Source organism: Astyanax mexicanus, chromosome 14 (genome assembly GCF_023375975.1).
Source record: "Astyanax mexicanus isolate ESR-SI-001 chromosome 14, AstMex3_surface, whole genome shotgun sequence".
Classification (NCBI taxonomy): domain Eukaryota; kingdom Metazoa; phylum Chordata; class Actinopteri; order Characiformes; family Acestrorhamphidae; genus Astyanax; species Astyanax mexicanus.
Window position 1 is genome coordinate 17,550,466 of NC_064421.1, and position 22,049 is coordinate 17,572,514.

General features: G+C 36.0%; 3 protein-coding genes across 8 annotated transcripts; 2 read left to right on the forward strand and 1 right to left on the reverse strand.

Annotated features, from left to right (window-relative positions):
• Positions 1 to 399: 399 nt before the first annotated feature.
• On the reverse strand, positions 400 to 5,516 carry fuca2 (alpha-L-fucosidase 2). Its single transcript, XM_015606544.3, has 7 exons — positions 5,120 to 5,516; positions 3,464 to 3,651; positions 2,475 to 2,814; positions 2,153 to 2,363; positions 1,432 to 1,622; positions 1,113 to 1,218; positions 400 to 999 (listed from the first exon to the last, which is right to left on the reverse strand). The coding sequence occupies exons 1-7, from the start codon at positions 5,305 to 5,307 to the stop codon at positions 862 to 864; spliced, it is 1,362 nt and encodes a 453-aa protein (XP_015462030.2). The 5' UTR covers positions 5,308 to 5,516; the 3' UTR covers positions 400 to 861.
• A 1,487-nt stretch (positions 5,517 to 7,003) lies between these two features.
• On the forward strand, positions 7,004 to 10,377 carry LOC103031209 (putative deoxyribonuclease TATDN3). Of its 6 annotated transcripts, none has more exons than XM_022673013.2 (10): positions 7,004 to 7,248; positions 7,442 to 7,474; positions 7,692 to 7,765; positions 8,083 to 8,167; positions 8,266 to 8,328; positions 8,671 to 8,780; positions 8,911 to 8,966; positions 9,083 to 9,195; positions 9,309 to 9,383; positions 9,495 to 10,377. In XM_022673013.2, the coding sequence occupies exons 1-10, from the start codon at positions 7,144 to 7,146 to the stop codon at positions 9,636 to 9,638; spliced, it is 858 nt and encodes a 285-aa protein (XP_022528734.2). In that variant the 5' UTR covers positions 7,004 to 7,143; the 3' UTR covers positions 9,639 to 10,377. The 6 variants fall into 6 exon arrangements, with proteins under 6 accessions (XP_022528734.2, XP_022528732.2, XP_022528733.2 ...); XM_022673011.2 differs by having other exon boundaries at positions 7,008 to 7,248; positions 9,303 to 9,383; XM_022673012.2 differs by having other exon boundaries at positions 7,009 to 7,248; positions 9,306 to 9,383.
• Positions 10,378 to 11,951: 1,574 nt separating this feature from the next.
• On the forward strand, positions 11,952 to 22,020 carry coq8ab (coenzyme Q8A, genome duplicate b). Its single transcript, XM_007252000.4, has 15 exons — positions 11,952 to 12,373; positions 12,513 to 12,650; positions 13,677 to 14,006; positions 14,191 to 14,257; positions 14,396 to 14,470; positions 14,751 to 14,876; positions 16,110 to 16,195; positions 16,330 to 16,470; positions 16,587 to 16,668; positions 16,784 to 16,877; positions 17,216 to 17,357; positions 19,534 to 19,641; positions 19,722 to 19,787; positions 19,909 to 19,995; positions 21,445 to 22,020. The coding sequence occupies exons 2-15, from the start codon at positions 12,537 to 12,539 to the stop codon at positions 21,733 to 21,735; spliced, it is 1,809 nt and encodes a 602-aa protein (XP_007252062.3). The 5' UTR covers positions 11,952 to 12,373; positions 12,513 to 12,536; the 3' UTR covers positions 21,736 to 22,020.
• Positions 22,021 to 22,049: the final 29 nt, after the last annotated feature.

Genomic DNA, 22,049 nt, shown 5'->3' on the forward strand with positions numbered 1-22,049 from the left:
CAGTGCAGTGCTATTCTTGGCACGGCTGTCCTGAATAACTCAGATAGGGAGTTTCTGGGGGGCGGGGGGTTGGTTGGGTGGGGGGTGCTTTAAGCACGTGTGTCTTGGTGTGGCATGTGACGCTCTCGGATTCCCAGTCCTTTCGTAAGTCTACTATGGCAGATATTTTAGCCAGCTGCCCCCCCACACACACACACAAGTCTATTCAAATTAACTTGTTTATGTTGTTTTTAAGATTTTTTCTTGAACATACAAAGTCACTGACAATGTTCAGATTGGTATATCTACAATTCTAAGCAAGGCCTCTCATTTAGCAACAAAGTTTGAATCAAACACTGCTGATTTGTAGTACTTATAACTGCAATGCTATTTAATTTTTAAAAAGCTGAAAAACACAGATTTAAAGAACGTTTCCCATTTTATTTGGTGTAAATTAAGTGCAATGCTTTAAAAAAAGGCAATTTTCAAGTATTCAGAATTTTCCTTTTTAAAAAACATAAGTCACATTTACTCTGTTAGATACACATCTCATTTAAAATGAAGCTACATTTCCCTTTACATCATCCCAAAAAAAGAAAAACAGTGCAAATAGAATGGCCAATATAAAATCATTAATTAGCTCCCTGCATAAACTCTGACAAACTGAAACCTACAGCATTTTATAAAATACAATGTAAGTAGAAAGAAACCTTCAAGATTATCATAAAATCTTTGTGCAAAAATAAAACAAATCAAAAACAGATTTCATATACTCACAGAATAAAAAAAAAGATTTATATGTACCCTTATTACCACACGATTAATCTAAAAAAAATGATCTCCTGGGAATTTAACTGTTAAAAAGCGTCCTAAACTATGTGACTAAGCTATACCAGTCAGTCGTAGGGTCCAGGCCCAGGAGCAAGGCATCTCATTAGGGGTCAGAGTGGGCAGGTAAACCTGCAGACCAGTGGGTTTTAGCACGTCAAACTTCAATGGTTTATTGCCCACCAACACCACCTGATTTGAAGAGCAAAGATTTACAACAATTTTTTTTATTGGTTCTGTATGAAGGGAGAAAACATACAACATTATGGTGGATGATACAGCAATAAAATAATAAACATAGTTACCTGTGTACTAGCTGACACAATAGGATCGGCCAGAACAACAGATCCTTTATCTGGCCATGAAAGCAAGAACGCATAGACTGCCTTATCCTGTGGCTTCGATGTATACCTTATGGAAGATTAAAAACATGCATAACAAAGACTTAAATACATAGCAAAAAATGACTGTGTAATTTTTGGATAATAACTTATGCATAATGTTTCAAACATTTTGCATATGCATTTTACTTAAGATAACATAATTTAATGCCAGACATGTATTCACAAAAATTGATCTGTGGAGTTTTATTTACAATAAAATTGCACTGATAAAGGAACTCACCAGACTCCAGGTGTGACGCTATCATTCTGAACTCTCCATGCAGTGGTATTGTAGATTCCTTCTCCATTGACCTTCAGCCACTGTCCCATCTGTCGAAGTCTCTCCTCAAATACAGGAACGATGCGACCATCGTGTGTTGGACCCACATTCATCAGCAGGTTCCCCCCACATGACACGGTCTCTATAAAGCTCTTAAAAGCAAGAAGAGGAACATGCATGTTATACAGATGTAATTCTTATTAAATCACATGGACAACAAATACAATATTCAAATTTAAAGTCTTAATTCTCAGTAATGCTAAACGATATTGGTCAGTTGTTTTGATCATCGATTAAAGTGGCTGTCTGTAAGATTTGTAAATTTGAAAATGGTGAGCATATTTAGCATGTGAGAAAGTACTTTTAATGCAGATTATTTGTAAATAATTTGCTGTGTGGGATAATGTTTTTTTTTCCTATTGTTCTTAACCTGTTAAAATATAAAAGCAATTATATTAAACAACCCTAGGAGGTCACTCAGTTTTTAGAATAAATATATATTAGATGATGCAGGATGGTCAAATAAGAACCCTGAAAACAATAATTAGAACATTTTATCACCCCTTAACTCAGGAATACTACTGCTTTCAGTTAAAAAGTAAAACAGTCTATGGGACTACTACTTCAATAGATATTATTACATTTTACACACATTTTAGTGTATTACTACGACTGAATTTACCTTAAGCAGCTCCTCAATAGTAAGGTAGTCACTGAGTGCAGCTTCTCTTCTAAAGCCCCAAGAACGCTTGTCAATGGACATGCAGCTCTCCCACTTGTGCTTCAGCAGATGTCCAGGGCTGTACCGATCAGTGCAGGTGTAATATCCACCGTGTGTACAAATACTACCCTTTCCCCACCGATCATTAGTTACAATTGTCTCACGAACAGGGCTGCAAATATAGAGTAAAAATACTGTTTAATATGTACAATTACATTTCAGCACAAACACTAGTACAGAGTATTTTTTACTAAGACTTTGACAAAGCAAATAATATCTTCACCTCTCATTGTACAGCCATGCTAGGAACCCAGTACTGTTCCAGTATTGGTCAGGGGCATCTCCATCTCCATCAGACCACAGTAGTTCAGGTTTGTATTTATTTATTAGTTCATAAAGCTCAGGCAGGGACTTCTCAGTTGCGAAAACATTGGTTTTGAAATTATTGGCAGCATCTGCTCTGAAAAGAGGGTGAAACCACTCAAACTGAGAGTGGTAGAGCCCAAGGCGTAAGTCAGTGTTCTTCCGCAGGGCGGTAGCTATCTCATCCACCAGATCTCGCTTTGGTCCAACATCCACTGCATTCCAGTTCCATGAGTACTTTGAGCCCCAAAGGGTGTAACCTGAGAAATTAAGAAAATTTAGAGGTTTAGTCCAACAATGCTAACAGAGCAATTTAATCTGTTTCATACTATCGCAACACTGACATTTTTTAGGTTTTATAAAACCACATATATGTAATCTTCCCTTTAACTGTTTAGAAAAGAAGCAGAAAAATGAACAACAAATCAATCTGTATAAATGCTGTAGGAAGTGAAACATTTGTGTTTCCTGCACATATGCAGAACAAAAAAATCTACATCAGCAGAAATGGAGGATTTCTCTTATGGGTCATGGTGGTAGTGCATGACTGTGCAATATAACAATAAAATTGTACTGTTATTGAAGTACAAATATAGATAAGATGTCTTATATAACTGTATGTTGCCCTGGTCTAAAAGATGACCACAGTATTACTTAAATGCATGTGCTATAAAAGATTCACTTTAGTCATAAACAGTACTAAAATGTCCTTATTTCACTGTTCACAATAAACTTCACTGTTTTGAAATTTACATAAATAAAAAAAGATCACCAGCAACAATAATTATGTTAATAAGCAAAGGTTTTACACCATCTGCTGGACTCAAGCAGTCATTACAGCACCTACAGTGTTGCTATTTTTTTACTTTCTATTAAGTTGCTTTCTTTCATGAATATAATTACACCCACCTTCATGATGTTTAGATGTGAGGACGATATACTTTGCTCCTGATGCTGAAAAGATGTCCATCCACTGCTTCGGATCAAAGAACTCAGCGGTAAACTTTGGTGCAAAGTCTTGATACTGGAATCCAGGGGCAAAGTTTTTTGTCATAAATGACACATAGTCAGGTATTTTCCGGCCTTGCCAATACCACCTGTAGATAAAAGTTTATTTAATGCAATTTAAACTTATTGATATAGCGCTTTATACAGCAAATGTTGTCACAAAGCAGCTTTGTAGAGACACAGGTCCAAGCCACAGTGATTGTGCCAACAGATTGTGCCAACAAAAAGAGGAAGAAACCTTGGAGGAACCCAACCTTCTCTGGTCAAACCAGACAGCACAAACAAATAACATAATAAAAACAACTCAACAAAGAGATAATGGTGAGCTCCAGCTAATGCAGAAACATCTTACGAATTATATATGCAAATATAATAAATGTGAGTAGGTGCTGGAAACATGCTCAGTGTTAATGTTAAAGTCCAAGTTTATCTTTATCCCATTCAGTAAGTCCTGTACAAAACTATATCGCGATTTGCTGTATAATCCTTTTTTAAAAATCTGAAATCACCTTCAACGATAGTATCCTAACTATTTTAATTTGTAATGACTTATAATATTATTATAAAATAGTGTTGATATTCCTGTATCTTTAGTATTATGTGTGTGTTTTATTAGGTAAAGAATACATGGTTTTCTATTGAGTAAGTGGGGTTTATACGACTCATACTGCAGTCATTAAAATTATTACTTCAATTGTGAGACTCGAATGAGAATAACGGCACTAAGGTGTTTTGCTGTCTCTTAAACTAGCTGTCTGGAGTTTAGTTGCACTTGTTCCTGCTGAAAAATCCAGCTCAAGACCAGCTTTGCTGGTAGCTGGTTACAGATGGTGCAAGCTGGTCTTCGGTGGTGAAAGTGGTTGAAAAGCTGGTAAAGTAGTTGGTTAACAAACCAGCTGTTAACCAGCGAATGTTACATTTGATGTTTTGAGGCCTTGCTGGTCATGCTGATCATACTGGTAATCTAGCTCGGTCAGGTTGTTTATGCTTGTATAACCTGCATAGGCAATAAGCTAAGCCGGTTAACGAGTTCAACCAGCTTGATCAACCTGAGCAAGTTTTTTTTTCTTTCTTTCTTTTCTCTGGGCTACAAGTGTAGATAAACGTAATAATTCAGATCAGGAAGAGGAATCAAACCCAAATTGTTACATTTGAAAATAGACATAAAAAATAAACAATCATAACACAACGAAAGGTTTGGGGGACATGACATGTTTGATTTGTATTCATAAAAATATTGACTTTAAACATTGATTCTAATGATTTTGTTTAATTACATTTTACAATTAGAATTTTTAGTAATGTTTCGTTTCATAAATGAAACCAAAATTACTGTTGAATAAAAATCCTCAAGATTTACACGTGTAATATCAGGTGGAAATTTGACAAAAATGCTGGCCTGTTAGCAGGGTTATTGCCTAATATGATTATAGGGCTTTTTTAGTAGAATATTTAAATCTGACTGACTTATAGCTGTTCATAGCAATTCATTGTTACTGCAGCTATTGAACATACTTAACTCGAGCTCGTATCACATAAAAAGAAAACTTAACTTACCAGAACCACTCGCTTCCGTAGCTGGGGACAGAAAACACACCCCAGTGTATAAAGATCCCAAGCTTGGCCTGATCAAACCATTCAGGCACAGGTCTGGAATCTATGGAGTCCCAGTTAGGTTGATACTGACAGAGGCAGCTTCCCATCAACAGAAACAGGGAGAGAACACACAGGTTTCCAGCCCCCATGTTTCTGCACTCGCCCGCTCTAGAGTGAGGAAAGCTCTCCAGTGGTTAAACCCTGTGCAGATCACACGATATATCACCTGCAACTAGCTCATGTGACTATCCAAAAAAAAAACAACAATGCTGAACTTCCTCCTTAACCAAACTGTACCTGATAGGTTGCCAGAACAACCGGGTTGAAGGAGAGCTGCAGACCTCGTGCACTTCCTGTTCCTCACATTCAACAAAAAACACTGAACAGCGTACCTGCGCCACCAGGGGGCTCAAGAGAGTCAGGCTGTGATCGAATAGGCTCCCTATCCCCTCATTAGGAATAGACTATGTAGTCGAAAACGAGTGAATTCGGGCACTCCCTCATTAGTTACACGCGCCCGCTCTGGTCACATATACAGACGCGTGAATGGACTGAACTGTGTCTGTGACCGAAATGGCTTCCTATTATTATTTAGGACACTAGTCGGTCATTTTTCTCTGAGCATGTGACCTTATTAGTGTTGCGCTAAATAGGGAGACACTATGTAGGTCACTAAGTAAGGGTATAAAACAGTAGTGAATTTGGACACTCCCATCATTATCACGCGCCCGCTCTGCTCGAACATCTGAACACCTGAACTATGTTTAAAACTCCATAAACACAAACACTGAGATCTGAATTAAAGTTAGTAGCTCTGAGCAGAGTAATCTCTGACTGTTATATTTACACTGTTCACAAACCCTCACATTAATGAACTAACGTTACATGGAGAGACATCTGACATTTACAGCGCGCACCGGCTCGTGGTGTTGCCAGTTTGAGTAGTTTCATGCTAAATGTCGAGTTGTGTCTGAAATTGACTGGAGGAAACGGTGTGCTTTGACGGGTGGACAAAACTACCAAGTGTTAAGAGTTGGGAAATTTAACTGAGCAGTGTTGAGGATACTGTAGGTAACCTGGTAGAGACAGAGCTTTTAGTTCTGCTGATGGAAATTTGAATAAGCATTGTTTGTATAGGTTATTATATATCAGTATTTACTTATTTCATTGCTTGTGAGTTTATTTGTATGTGCTGTAATTACTTTGTTTTGGTTAGTGTGTCCTATCATACAATGCACAAAACACATTTATAATACAAACATACACATAAAATAAGTGTAAATATCGTTGTTGTTTTTTGTAATTGGTGATATATAAGATAAGATATTTCATGTATTTTATTTAGGATCATGTTGGAATAAACCCTGTTGATATGCTAAACATCAGCTGTTTGGATGGTTTTCTATTCATGTATGCGAATTTTAAACACGTTTTACCCAGTGACTTGATTTTATATAAATCCCACCTTAAGTATCTGGCAACCCTGATGGTTCCGCGTCCTCTCGGTTTGTTTGGTCTGTTGCTTAGTAACGAGACTCGCAATTTTCAGCTCGCGAAATAAGGAGCGATGTTTACTATAAATCCTGGTACATTATGAAAGTTTTTATAGTGCCTCAAAATAACGCGGCAATTCCACTTTACGACTCGGACACTCAGAGAAAATGTCCGACGTACTCAATAGTGCCCTAGATAGTAAATAGGGAGCTTAAACTTCCTTATTTTTTTCACTGCTGCTGTTTAAATGAAACAGTTAACTCATTAAAGTATAACTATTTCTTTATTTATTTTAAATACATCCATTTGATTTAAGGTGTGTCTAAACTTTTGACTGATACTGTATATCTTGTAATATATCGTATTAAAACACATGATGCTAGTTGTGCATGTGTTGATAATAGTGATCAATAGCTGAATGTGGGAGATGTGCTTCAAAAAACGGACTGTAGGCGGAGTGATCTCTACATCATACGAAAGCGGGTCGGGGAATGATTTGTAGATCAGCGAAGCTGCGCAGATTTGCGCACCATGTGCTTTGTGTCATATCCGGGGGAGAAAACTCTGCTCTAATAGCTGCTAGCTGCCAGTTTAAGGTGTAGATATTAAATAACTCTTTTTGTGAGCGGTTTATCTAACCAGCGGTTCATGCAAGGGTATATTGATTGTCACTGTCATATCTCTGCTGGAGATTTTGATGACGTAAGATGTTGATCAGTACTTTTGTTTACTCTACTTTACAACACTCCTAAATCTGAACCTGTCTTTATCCTTATTTCCCCACAAAAGGACATCGATGATGTTATTGCTCAGGCAAAAAAGGTAATTGCATTTAATAGCTGGCTACCTGCCTTTGCTACCTGCATTGCTTATCTTGTCATGAGCAGCTTATTTAAGAGATTTCTTGAAGAGGCTGAACTTGAGAAAATGCTAAATTTAAGAAAATCTTTCTTAGTGATCAGTATATCAGTGTTCAGAAACAATATATGCTGGTTTATGCTTTTTTATGTTTATGGCATATTTGTTTTATTTTTTTCAGTCAGGAGTTCTGGCTCTTCTTGCGGTGGCAGAACACGCTGATGAGTTTGAGAAAATCATTCAGCTGTCACACAGGTAAGCTCAGCTACACTTCTTGCATACACCTGTTTGTAATAGCATGTTACTGTAGCTACATAACTCATTATGCACATTGTCTTCAACATACACATATTCAGAGAGTACAGTGTCAGCTTTGTGCTGTCCCGTCTGTTATTTGTCTTTGTGCCATATGTATCATATCTATTGTGTTGTTCTAGTTTTATGTTTGCACCTGATGTAATCTGTATTGTACTGTTTCTTCCATGTTGACCATAAAAAAACATTGACTTGTGTTCAGGCAGATATGTGTGCAGTTAATTAATTCTATTTTACATGGTTTCTTTTTCTTTCAGGTTTCCTGGTTTTGTGATGCCTTGCCTTGGAGTTCACCCTGTTCAAGGCCAAGACCCAGACCACCCCAGAGGGGCGTTACTAGAGGTTTGAGCTCTGTAGTCTGTGACAAGATGCAAAGATGTATTAGTGTATGATTTCACTTTAGAGCTTTCTGTTTAATAGATTGTGTTTGTTCTTCACAGGATCTAGATTCAGCCTTACCATTAATTGAAAAATTTAAAGAGCACATTGTGGCTATTGGTGAGGTAAGTCATGTAGTACAGTATATGGTGTGCCTTTCTGGTGCCTTTCTGAGCATATAATTAATACCATTTTTGCCAACTTTATGCTGAATGCAACATTAAATCATTAACTGAATATCAAACAACATGCTACTGTATATTTGTTTTAATTGTATTTTGTGTATGTGGTACTAACCAGTGCATTTCAATTTCAGTGTTACATATCATTATCATATCATGTATTGTGATAGCAGTATATATTGTACATTATACAAAGTTGATTTGTTACATTTTGTTGATTATACTCTTTTTTTAAGAATAATTTGCCTCACAGTTAAAAAAAAAAAACATTTGTTTTTGTTGCAGGTTGGCCTTGACTTCACACCTCGGGTGGTTAACAGTGATGCAGGGAAAGAAAGCCAGAGACAAGTGCTCATTCGTCAAGCAGAGATCGCAAAGCAGCTAAATCTACCTCTGTATGTCTCAAGTGGATCATTCTGATACATCCAATCCATGAGTAGTTTAAAACAAAGATCTATCTATCTAACATATATTTTTTTTTGCTTGAAATAGAAACGTATGAAAGTAAACACCTCTATTTGTCAGGAATGTTCACTCCAGATCTGCTGGAAGACCTACCATTCATCTTTTAAAGGAACTAGGTAATGTGTTCTTTTTACTGCTCTAATGGATCTTCCAGACACATACCTTGAGTTAGAGATATGTATTTTATATTATTCACTGTAAACTTGACTACTTTTTTTTTTGTAAAAACCAGGTGTAGAAAATGTCCTTCTTCATGCTTTTGATGGAAAACCCTCAGTTGCAATGGAGGGTGTCCGTGCAGGATATTTTTTTTCTATACCGCCATCAATTGTAAGAAGTGAACAGGTAATCGTCTAGAAGAAATTATTTATTATCTATAAATTAAAATTTCTGTATTATAAAATCTAGTATTTACCATCAATGAGGTCATATGTTTGTGCTCCTTTGCTAAGAAGCAGAAACTGGTGAAACAGTTGCCGCTGGAGAATATGTGTCTGGAGACAGATTCACCAGCTCTTGGACCAGAGAAACAGGTTCAGCTGCAATTAGATTAATACCAGTTCTGTAATAAAGTCATACTTCTTTGTTTTAGTGGCTTGGATGGTTTGGTTTATGACTGTTTTTTGGTTTGTTCTGGTCTGTAGGTGAGAAATGAGCCGAAGAATATCGCTGTCAGTGCAGAGTACATTGCTAAAACCAAAGGAATTCCGTTGGAAAAGGTCATGGAAATCACTACACAAAATGCCCTTCGTCTCTTCCCAAAGTTGAAGACATTAATCAAAATGTGACCTTGATACAATAACAATAACAGTACAGTCTGCAAAACATCTTGTATTTAAACAGTGTAAACCACATGGGGCTATATTGGAAATTTCAAGCTTTATATATGGATTAATTTTACTGTATGGAGCTTCACCTTACAGCAGGACAGTGACTTGAACTGCCTGACTGAAGCAACTGTGGAGATTTCAGGACAGAACATTGAATGTGCTGGAGAGAATTATTGAACTGAAATCATTCAGCATCTAGCAATATTTACGGATCAATTGACTTAGGTTTGTCTAAATTCTCTTGGTCTCCTCAAATAGGAAGTGTGTTTGCACTGGATGGTTGCTTCCTGTATGGTACATATATTAAACATTTCCTCATATTAAATCAGGCATTGCAGATTTTAGCATTATTATAATCACTCATCAAACCTAATGTGCTGAAGGGGAAGAAATCATGTACAATGTTCACATTTATGATCTGACAGCATCGATTTAGTTGCAGTTTTCCAGACAGGGACTAAGCCTAGTCCTGGACTACACATCCCAATTCAATTGAGAATTTCCATTCATATTGCTGTATGGTCAATGAACAGGCTTAAGCCTTGTTCAGGAAACCAACACCACTAGCTTCAGAAGAACACAAATATTAAAAGTGGATGTGGCTTCAATAGAATTTCTCCAAGTATGTATGTGTTTCTCTCTGTAAATAAACCAGACTACATCATTTAAAGATAAAATAAAGCCTCGTGAATAACAAGTTAAGAATTCAATTGCTTTTTTAATATTTAACAATAAAGAAAATAGTGTTTAGATTCAAATTTCCAGTAAATTGTTCCAGTGTAGGCATTGATTTGGAATGCATATGTCCAATCTGTTCATACTGCTCTTCTGTTTACCTCTGCAGTAAAACAATCTGAAGACATTCATGAAACAGGTTCTCGAACGCAAAAGTGATTATAAACAATCATTGTCAGCACAATAAAATCAGACAGCCTAAATCTAATATGTCATTTTATTTAATCACAAACTAAATCACATGCTGCAGTACATTTCTTGCACTTGATCAGTTAATAATCAATAATAGTCCTGGATTGTGTCACAGAAGAGTAAAGTCCTGACACATAGATGCAAACTATTGTTCTCTACTCATGTTCACATACCTTTACACTGAATGCACATTGAAATACTAACACATTTTAATCAGGCCTGTGACATTCGCTGAGATGCCAAAAAGTCGTGGGATAGCAATAGGTAAACTGGTCATAAGGAATTACCTCAAAAGATGGCTTGGGAACACCCACACCTATAAAAGTTGTGAGGTGTTGTGTTGTGGGTGAGGTTGAACAATGGCCAGAGTGCTTATGACCAGCATGATCTGCTGCATCCATTACAATGGACATGTATTTTCTTTTTTTTTCTTTTTTTGCACATAACACTGTTTGAACCAGCCAATGAACAAGTTTATAAACCAATTAAACAGTAACTTGGCCCAGCCCAATGCACTGGAAAAACAGTTGTACTAGAGCCATTGAAGCAAAGTAACAGCTAATTTTTACTAATTTAATGTGATTTAAAACACCTTTTAATCATGCTTTTTTTACTGTTTATGGATGGTTTACAAAATAAAAAAATGTCAAAATAAATTATATATCACACAGGCTTCCAATGCAATGGGAAAAAATAAATAAAAATTGTACTTAACTGGATTTGCTATACAGATTTTCTTCTGTGCATTACAGACAGAAACAGCATTCTTACAATTTTTTTCAATCACTAGAAATAATTCAGGTCTGAAAGGGTTAGCTGAGCAAGTGCCTGGCAAACATGGTTACACTGTGACAGACTATTACTTTGGCTCCAAAATGTTGTGTGCTTGGTGCTCTCTACATTGTCACAAAATTTAAAGGAAGTGAAAGAATGTACTAATAGGAATAATAACAATATTATTGTGATAAAAGTACTAATTTAATAATATTTTTTAAATTACTATATGGTATAATTTTTAGGTGTTCCCTGGTAACAATGTATAAATATACAATACAATGATTTTGTTTGTTTCTTTGTTTTTCTCATAAGATATAGACATATAACATAACATAACAGAACTGGAATTATAAAAAGTTGATAATGATTGAAAGTTATATTAATAAAACCCAAGCTAATGGTTCAGTAGAAACCTCTGAACATTATATTTATTTTTTTTTAAAGCGCATCATATTAATACTAATAAATATTAATACAATATTAAGACAAATACTATTAATTATTTCCATTATATATTTATTGTAATATTAATAAAACTAATATTATTTGTTCTAAGACTAATAAAATATTAATCTGCTGTATTATCCACCCACACTACTAGTGATGCAGCAGGGTGTGTAATAATGTATATTAGGTAGGAGAACCGCTAGGTGGGAGCAGCGCTGCATGTAAGTGGCTTTTTTTTAGGCTCTGAGTAAAGTCAGGGCTTTTCCACGCCTCCTGCGTTACCGACACGTCCCCGGGTTTCAGCAGAAGACTGAGGATGTCTTGAATGGCTTTGTTTTGCTCTGACGGTATTGGTGAATCTTCAGCTTGCATACAAAGCAAGATCTCCAAGGATGACACTGGAGGTGCTATTGGCTAGACGGGGCAGCAGCTGTGATTAAATCATCCTGATAATGAAGTTAGTTTAGTTACTCTACCTCTACAAAAGCTCATCAGTGTTAGCATCAGAAAAGTCTCAACAAGGGTTCAGACGCCTGTGGGAGGTAAGAAATGTTACTAGCTATGGAGCTGTTAAATATATATATAGAACATTTGATGGAATAACAGATTACATGGCTAACGCTTATATCTCAGCATTTCCTTGACTTTGATATTTTTTTCTGATCTACAAATAAAAAAAAGGGCCAGGCCTGCAAAGGGAAAATCATGGCAGCTGATCTCTTACTCATGAGAAGACTCACCAGCCTCAGACAAGTGCCTTACCAAAGTGTTCAGATGAGATCCAGCGTGGGTCTCAGAGAGAGCTATCTAAAAGATCAGGTAAGCTTGTTTGATTTCTCTTCAGCAGCTCTTACAACTAATCTGTTAAAATAACCGCTGAATATCAACTTTATCCAAATTGTATCCACATTATACAAAGTGTGGTTAAAAAGACTATTATTCCAAAACACACTTGTTAACTAAAAAGCCTTTTTTTTTATTTTTTTTTTTTATAAATCTTGGGCTATTTTGGCTTTATAGCTTCACTCAACCTCACTCACCAAAGCTTGTCTTGGTCAGTGGTGGAAAAATTATCCTTGCATTAAATAACCTTCCCAAGGTACAACATTACTCGAGAGAAAAGTTTAGAAGTCTCCCCTTTAGACTTAAACTTGAGTAAAAGTATGAAACAATGTTTCTTCATAAATGTACATTTCAGTAGAATGTCACTAATTAGTCTGACACTAAAGTATTTTACAGTTATCAAAAACACCAAACGCTCAAGGCAAAAAAATACAATAAGTAGAACCAAGTAGCTAGAAATAACTTGTAAACAAGGAACATTTCAGTTTAAGATATTTGCAACTTAGGTACACATTTAAGCTTAATAAAAGCTTGCTTTAAATAATAAGTTTTCCACCAGTTATGTTGGTAAAGGCACTGCAAAAATGTTAGGTTGTTGCACTGATGTTGAACCGTGTGCTTGCACTGGGTGACTACATCCAACACGTCAAAACAAGTTTAAAACAAATGCTGTGACTTGACTGCTAGGTATTCTTCATGCTTCTTCTATTTTGATGTTTTTATTAGCACATAATCCAAACACATTTATAGATTTTGCATAATGTAGTGTTAAAGAGTTAAAGTAAACATTCATAGGAATACTTAAGTAAAGTACAGATAATTTTTTTTTATTCTCTCTAATTTAAAGTATTTTATGTTCAAAAGTACTAAAGTGGGGCTCTTCACATGTACAGACACAAGTAATTAGCAGAAAATTCTCAAATTGAACTGTAAGCATGCCCTTGTCACGTGTTACATTACTGTGTAGAGATCTGATTTATATCTTTTGATTGTTTTTTGCAGAAGTACAGAGATGATTCAGGTGTCTGTGTTTTGGATTCTCCCCATAATTACTCTCACGTCAGCAAAGGATTGAGCAATGCTGAACGTGCCAAGACTCTCAACCGGTTGAAGGATGCAAAGGGCAGTGATGCGGTCAACATTTATAGCCATAAATGTTTGGGAAAATCCAGATACAAGTTGTTTGGAGGGCATACTCAGTCACGAATGCTGGTCTACGCACAAACCTGTTTGTTCCATCAAGATCACTCTCACTTCAGTGATGTGAAAAAAGAAAGGGACGAGGCAAGCAAAGGTGCCAGAAGAATTGACCCCAAAAAACACACACAAATGGTACAGTGACAATGACTTAAATATTGTGATATTACATTACTGTTTTATCTTTTTGCTCTAAGATCTTTGTATGTCATTTAAAGATAGATCGCAGTGAAGTGTTATTTCTAAAGATAACCTATTTGATGTGATTTTAATGTTAACACATTATCATAGTTCAGAAGTCTTCCCTCTTTTATCTTAGCTCAGTGAAAGTGCCAGGGAGCGCAAAGTACCAGTTACAAGATTGGGACGCTTGGTAAATTTTGGAGGTAGGCCAGCCTCTACATTTCTTTCACACCTTTTCTGGGTTACAGTCTGTTTCGATATGTGCAAAGTAATGATGTAAAATGGAGCGATGTGTTAACCTTAACAAGAAGAATGTAAAGAATATTCTGTATACATTACAGGCTTGGCAGTGGGACTCGGCTTTGGAGCAATTGCTGAAGTGGCAAAAAAGAGCTTTAGATCTGAAGAGAAAAAAGGTGTGTTGAAATTGTTGTCAAAATATACACAATATTTGTGTCCTTTGACATTTAGAATGATTTGTGTTAATGCAACTGTAATGGTTGTGAATGAGAATTTGAATGGAAAGGTAAATATCTCAAAGCTTTGGGTAAAGTCAGGAAGCAAAATCGTTGTATTTTTTTAACTGGGTAAATCATACAGATTACATGTTGCTAGTACCACCAAAGAATTGAAAAATTCCTTTCAGTGGAAGTTTAATTTAATGCTGTTTTTTTTTTTTTTAATAAATTTATACAGGTCAAAAGAAAGCTATCCTTGACTCCAACCCATTTGTCTCTGAGGCCAATGCTGAAAGAGTTGTTCGCACTCTGTGCAAAGTGCGAGGAGCTGCTCTTAAACTTGGGCAGATGCTGAGCATTCAAGGTAAGAAATTACAATTTTTTTCATCGACAAATTGTAAGAAAATAATACAAGTTAAGTTCATTGTTTAAAATGTGTAATTTGTTATTTATATTTCAGCCATTTTTTCACTAGTATATTTTCAACATTCTGTGCTTCTATTCTTCTTGTTCTGCTTACCTTTTTGTTAGTTAGCATTGTTGCTCAGGCAGCGCTGTTTATTCTGGGTTTACCTTTGTTTTCCTTCACCACTTCCATGGCCTGCCCTTGACACTGACTCAGTATATACTGCCCCTATTGACTGCACACGGGTGTGTTTATTCCTGCTAGGAATGTGGCAGCGTGCATGGCACAAATGTCATGCTGAACTTTCATTAGCAACACCTCATCCCCAACCCCCTCCCATCCCAGGCATCGTAGCAGCTATGCCAAGAAGTTTCTGTATTTGCCAACCAGTAAAGCAAAGCTTTTTTAAGTGACTGTGAGGGGACCTGCCTTCTCCTTTTAGCTTTGTAAATAGAGAAAGACACAGCATTGTTATTGAATAACATTGTGTACTCTGTAATAGAACAGTGATATACTTAATGCCAGGCTGTGAGAGATGAGTATCTGTACAATACTACTGAAAATAGCTGCCTGAAATGTGCTTTGCCCCAAAAACACAACCTACATCCCACAATATTAATTTGAGATAATTTGTTTAATCTTATGTGAAAGACATGTTTTATTTTGAAGCAATAATTCGGACTACTGCTTTGATATTTTCAAATTGAAAGCGGTTGTAATTCTGAGTTCGGAGGGAGCAGAATATTAGTAGCATTAACGTGCTTCTGTTACCATTACTGCAATGCCTAATATAATCATTCTAAAAACAGAGTTTTTTTAGGAGTTTTTTGGGCACATCATGTCTTTCCAACAGCTTTTGCTGGTTAACCAAGCAACTACTAATCACAAGCAGAACAGTGTGAATATGGAGATATCAGAACAACAGTGTCTGTACCTACTTATCCATACGTTGATGAACAAAAGAAATAAAAGATGGCAAGCTAAAAAAATGAGATTTAATCACTCTAAATAGAGACCAAAATATGCACTTTAAAAGTACTGTACTGCATGCTTGGTGCATTTACACATTGTCACTAGAAAGGTCTCTAAATGCCCAAGTGTAAAGACTATTTAAGCTTGCAATACCTTTGACTGGATCTTCTTTTTCAAGCACATTCTTATAGTCGCAATCTTTTTTTTTTATTCTTCTAGATGACGCTTTCATCAATCCTCAGCTTGCAAAGATCTTTGAGCGTGTTCGACAAAGCGCTGACTTCATGCCCACCAAACAAATGATGGTATAGTCTCAAATGTGAGAGTTTTTTCATGTTGAGAAGACAAAAGTGCCACAAATGATACATTTTCAGTACAGTATGGCACTGCATTAGATATTTCTTCTGTCAGTAATTTCTCTTTACTTTTTGTTTGACAGAAAGTAATCAGCAGTGACCTGGGCCCAAACTGGCGAGATAGACTGGAGTTCTTCGAGGAGAAGCCCTTTGCTGCTGCCTCCATTGGTCAGGTGCACCTGGCTAGGATGAAGGATGGTAGAGAAGTAGCTATGAAGATCCAGGTAGGAGAAACATGTTAACTGAGTAAAATAATGAATTTAGGCATGCTGTTGTGATTTATAACTTTTCTTTAACTAACAGTATTTGATGGCGTGAAATGTTACCTGTGTTTTCTCAGTACCCTGGTGTAGCCAAAAGTATCAGCAGTGACGTCAAGAACTTAATCACTGTCCTGAGCATGAGCAATGCATTACCTGAAGGTATGAATTCTGTGAAAACTTTATAAAAAAATTAATCTTACTCCTAATGATAATGTAGTCCTTATGAAGTGTAAATTCTCAGACATTGTTCTCTCCATGTTGCATTGTCATGCAGGACTGTTTCCAGAGCACCTGATCGAGGTTATGAGCAGGGAACTGGCTCTAGAATGTGATTATGTGAGGGAAGCTGAATGTGGCAAAAAATTCCAGTAAGTGTGTTAACCTAATTTTTGTGAATATACTAACTTATTGTTATTACGTTTTCAAACTTGATCTGTTGTTCTGTCACTTGGCAGTTTTAGACAAAAGCTACATTCATACAAAGGCGTCGTTTTTCTCAGAGCAGTAATGAGTTACACACAGCTTACGTTTCTTATACCAAGAATGCACTGAGTAGATAATTAAAGGTTTGAGGTGTAGAGGTTATTTAATTTTATTTTGTTCATTTGTTTAGTAGTTGGGAGTACTACTTTGATATAAATTAAAGAATAGTAGGCTAAGCACAATCATGAATACCTTAACTGATTTTTAAACTATTTTTCTACAGAGAATTATTAAAGGATCACCCATACTTCTATGTGCCAAGTGTGATAGATGAACTAAGCAACCAGCATGTCCTCACCACAGAGCTGGTGTACGGTTTCCCTCTGGATAAAGTTGATGAATTTCCACAGGAGCTCAAGAATGAGGTAAGCCTTTCTGTATATTAGCATTTTAGGTATAATGGGTAGAACAAATTTTATGGTATGATTTTTTTTTTTTTTTTTTCTCCTGCACAGATTTTCACTCTTCATTTTACTTTAGGTCCTTGTAGTCAGTAGCCAGTGAAATGCAGATACAGAGATACTACATATACACAGTGTTGGGCACGTTACTTTGAAAAAGTAATTAGTTATAGTTACTCCTTACTTCTCCAAAAAAGTAACTGAGTTACTAACGGAGTTACTCCACTTTAAAAGTAACTGGTTACCGTTACTTTAATTATTCGCCCGTCAAAAAAAGGAAATGAATTATGTATTGACTATTATTATTAGAAAAATAACAAACGAAAATAAACCCAAAATGTTGACAAAAATATAATCTAACGAATTTCAAAAAAACAAAACGAAATTCTCCACACAACCAAAGAAAATTACTAAAACATATAATACTGAAAAAAACGGAAAAAACAGAAAAACGCGTCTGGGGATGGAGTTAAACAAACCAAGCCACACTCAAAGGAAATATCTATATATAAACAAAACAAAATAATGGACAAAAACAACAATCTAGTGACCGTTAAAATAGTATTAATATAACAGTTTCACCAAAAGATAATAGAGCTTAGATCGGCCCAAAAAATCCGACCAGACCCAGCCGGAGCCCGTGCACGTTCTGCCCAAGCCCGAACCATGAACTGTCATTATGAGCCCGAGCCAACCCAAACCATAAACTGTCTGTTTTCGGGCTGATTGAATGAGCGAAATATAATCAGAATTATGTTAATTATATTAATTTAATAGCATAAAACTATTATTTAATTAAAATTATTTTTAAGAACAGCTACACACAGTGCTGCAAGTCAAACGCGGAGGCGTTCACGTGCGCCCAGAGCTACGTGATTACATTTTTCATTTTATTATAGTTTAATTCAGTAAGTTTTAATTTGTTTTTAGGGTGGGCTTGCTAGTTTTTATTCGTTTTCACACATCTCATCAGAGAGATCAATCTAATAAACGTGTGAGAGAGAGAGAGAGAGAGAGAGAGAGAGAGAGAGAGAGAGAGAGAGAGAGAGAGAGAGAGAGAGAGAGAGAGAGAGAGAGAGAGAGAGAGAGAGAGAGAGATTTGCTTGTTCTGGAATGAGCTACTCACAGGTAAAGGTTCTCACACACTGTATCTCCTGTTTCTCTTTCATCTGCCTGCCGCTCATATTGTAATCCCATACATAGTTCTGCAGTTTCTCAGTGTTTTCTGTCGTATTTTGCGGCTAGCGCGAGCGCTTTACACAAGAACTAACGCCACAGACCACAACACCGCCCACTGTACAACTCCGCTGTACAACAGCTCTTATAAATAAATTAAACACGAAAATTCAGTAATTTTATTTCGTTTTAGTTAGTTTTATAAACACAAAATACAGTTCGAGATAGTTATGTTTTTTCCTTTTAATTACTGTTTTTATTAGTTTCAGTTAACACAAATGTTTTTTCACTTTCAGTTTTCGCTATTTCGTTCGCTTTAGTGAACAATAATAATTGGTTACTTAGCAACATTGTGATTATCACACCAGAGCTAAAGAGAGATAAAATAAAAATAGGAGCCCGATTTTGGGACTGTCTTTGGGTCAGGTCGGGTTCGGGCAGAGAATCTAAGCTCTAAAAGAGAAAGCAGCAGCACCACAAAAAACAGAGCAGCTAAAAAAAGCTTAACGTCCTTAAATCGGAACTTGGGCTGTCCACGGCAATCACTGAATTAATTAGAGCATGCAAATCGTCACAATTGTGCCTCACTTCACCACGCCACCCCACAGGCACAGTGGCCAGAAGCTCAAGTTCACCGGAAAGAAGAGGGGTTAACCAGGGCAAAGCAAAGTTACAACAAAAAAAAAGTTCATAGAGCGGCTAAAGTAACGTGCAGTAACGGGGTGTGGGAAATGGTAACGGCGTTATAGTTACAGTCAGAGTAATTAGTTAGATTACTCGTTACTGAAAAAAGTAACGGCGTTAGTAACGCCGTTAGTTTTAACGCCGTTACTCCCAACACTGCATATACACTCACTGATTTGAGCTCTTATTCAGAATGTTTATATATATATATTTTTTTTATAATGTATTCTTTTGAAAATAAATATTAATAAATCTTAATGGGATGATTGTTTCTCTACAGATCTGTGAGCAGATCTTGATTCTTTGCTTGAGAGAGCTCTTTGAGTTTCGATATATGCAGACGGATCCAAACTGGTCCAATTTTTTCTTTGACCCTCAAATACACAAGGTATATATTTTTCATTATTTCATTATTAAAGCAATTATTTTCCCTTATCTCACATTTTAATGCTTATACTTGTTTTTCAGGTTGCACTGTTGGATTTCGGAGCGACTAGAGGTTTTGATGCATGCTTTACAGATACATACATTGAGGTAAAGAGTTCCACGTTTCCCATATTTTTTTATTTTGTATTTCTATTAATCTCAGTTCTATATAGTCCTGAAACTTTACTTTATGCACTGTTGTGTTTTTTTATTCTTTTTATTTTTTAAGATAATCAAGGCTGCAGCAGACAAAAACCGAGAGGGAGTTTTGCAGCAGTCAATTGAGATGAAATTTTTGACTGGTTACGAGTCAAAGGTACTGAGCATCACTGGGCAATGGCCCTAAATTTATATTTAAGTAATATATATATATATATATATATATATATATATATATATATATATATATATATATATATATATATATATATATATATTATATTATTTTTTTTTTATTTATTTAGTTAATTTATTTATTTATTTTATTTTTATTATTATATTTTATTAATGTATTTGTTTTAGCTTAACTACCTTAAACTAGTCCAGTAACAATAAGCCTCAGCTTACCATCAAAATATATTACTAATTTTATTTATTTACACTATGACAAGACACTGATGTATATCTAAACTCTGTTCTGAATGTATTTTGGCTCATTCAACATTGTCCCCCTTTTAAGCCTGATCACTTAATTATGATTTCATATTACTATTATTTAGATTGTATCCTGATAATATTTAATCCACTTAAATTTAAACTTTGTGACCAAATGGGTCTTTATTTAATCAGGCTAAAATCCAATCGCTGTGTGTATTAATATATGTAAATCCAGTCGTCAAGTGGGAACCAGTTGTTTATCCGTTTCAGCACAGCTTGAATTTTTACATGCTGTCATGCATTTCTTTAAAATTCTTGCAAGGCAACAGGTGCTTCAAATGCATCTCATGAATCAGTTTGTATGATTTGGGTCTGTATGTTTCAAATGTGTTTCTGGTGTGTTTACATTGTGTTATATATTTAGATATAAATAACTGGTATATAGGGCTGCAACCAGTATTCAGAATAATCGACAATGTCAATTATTTAAAATTGTCGACGACAAATTTCATTGTCGACGAATCGTTATTTGTAACAGTACCGCATTACACAAAGGGCTGAATGGGAGATGGGTAACTCAGTCACACTCAGTCACACAGGTTACACTCAAAATAGTCTTTGTCCCCAAAAGTACTACAAATGGCATATTTACTTACTAAATAATCAGTACTTACTATTTGACTAATCGAAAAAAATAATCATCAGATTCAGTCAACTACCAAAATAGTCATCAGTTGCGGCCCTACTGGCACAGTATAAAAACAGTAGCATTTTTTCATTCCTAGTAAAACAGCTATCAGGGGCAGGGGGTTAAACACAGCACTAAACTAAATTACTGGCTGACTTTAATCTTTACATATTAAAGCTTATAATTAAAATAAGCAACATTGACTTTTTCTTACACTCCTAAGTAACCTGGTGTAAACCTCATCTTTATGCGTGAATAGGTGGGCTAACATGCTCTGCTTTGCTTGTGCTCATGTAATTTATGCAGATGGAATCCTGGAATTTGAGAACAATAGCAAAAACAATCCAAATTGTACATTTTTAACTATATTTTCTTTACATGGATCTTGATATAGGCCCTTTAAGAATTTTAAGTAATGCTCATTGTAAGAATGAGTGCTCTGTATGTGCTGCTTTTCCTCATGAAAGCATTCTTGTGCAGGCCATGATGAACGCCCATGTGGATGCAGTCATGATCCTTGGCGAGGCCTTTGCCTCAGAAGAGCCCTTTGACTTTGGCACTCAGAGTACAACAGAGCGGATCCACAGCCTCATTCCGGTCATGCTGAAGCAGCGTCTCACCCCTCCCCCGGAAGAGACCTACTCCTTGCACCGCAAGATGGGAGGCTCCTTCCTGATCTGCTCCCGACTCAAAGCTAAGCTGTGCTGTAAGAACATGTTTCAGGAGGCCTATGATAAATACTGGAGAGATCACAGAAAAGCCAAAGAGTGAAGAATAATGGGAGAGGTGAACTGCTATTGAGAGTGCACTTTATCTTACTTATACCCTTAAACCTAACCTGATATAAAAGATTGTGCCCAAAAGATTTCTACATTTATATGACTGCGAGTATGGATAGATGTGTTGTGAATAGAGGAAGCTTGTATGTAATGGTGTAACATGTTGCTGATGATGCAGTCTGGATTATACTACACATGACAATATTGTGCAACTTAAGCCAGTTACTGTATTCTGAATATTTAATGAACTGAAGTAAAATATTATGAATTTGCACAATTTGATTACAAAGGTGATTGATTTTCAGA

Bases quoted from the DNA above. Each gene is read 5' to 3' on its own strand.
- LOC103031209 (XM_022673011.2), top strand. From the start codon at position 7,144: ATGATTTGTAGATCAGCGAAGCTGCGCAGATTTGCGCACCATGTGCTT. The intron at 7,475-7,691 runs GTAATTGCATTT...TATTTTTTTCAG, and splicing joins TTATTGCTCAGGCAAAAAAG to TCAGGAGTTCTGGCTCTTCT. The intron at 7,766-8,082 runs GTAAGCTCAGCT...TTTTTCTTTCAG, and splicing joins ATCATTCAGCTGTCACACAG to GTTTCCTGGTTTTGTGATGC.
- coq8ab (XM_007252000.4), top strand. From the start codon at position 12,537: ATGGCAGCTGATCTCTTACTCATGAGAAGACTCACCAGCCTCAGACAA. The intron at 12,651-13,676 runs GTAAGCTTGTTT...TGTTTTTTGCAG, and splicing joins AGAGCTATCTAAAAGATCAG to AAGTACAGAGATGATTCAGG. The intron at 16,878-17,215 runs GTAAGTGTGTTA...ATTTTTCTACAG, and splicing joins GAATGTGGCAAAAAATTCCA to AGAATTATTAAAGGATCACC.
- fuca2 (XM_015606544.3), bottom strand. From the start codon at position 5,307: ATGGGGGCTGGAAACCTGTGTGTTCTCTCCCTGTTTCTGTTGATGGGA. The intron at 1,219-1,431 runs GTGAGTTCCTTT...ATCTTCCATAAG, and splicing joins AGCGTCACACCTGGAGTCTG to GTATACATCGAAGCCACAGG. The intron at 1,000-1,112 runs GTAACTATGTTT...TCTTCAAATCAG, and splicing joins TTGTGTCAGCTAGTACACAG to GTGGTGTTGGTGGGCAATAA.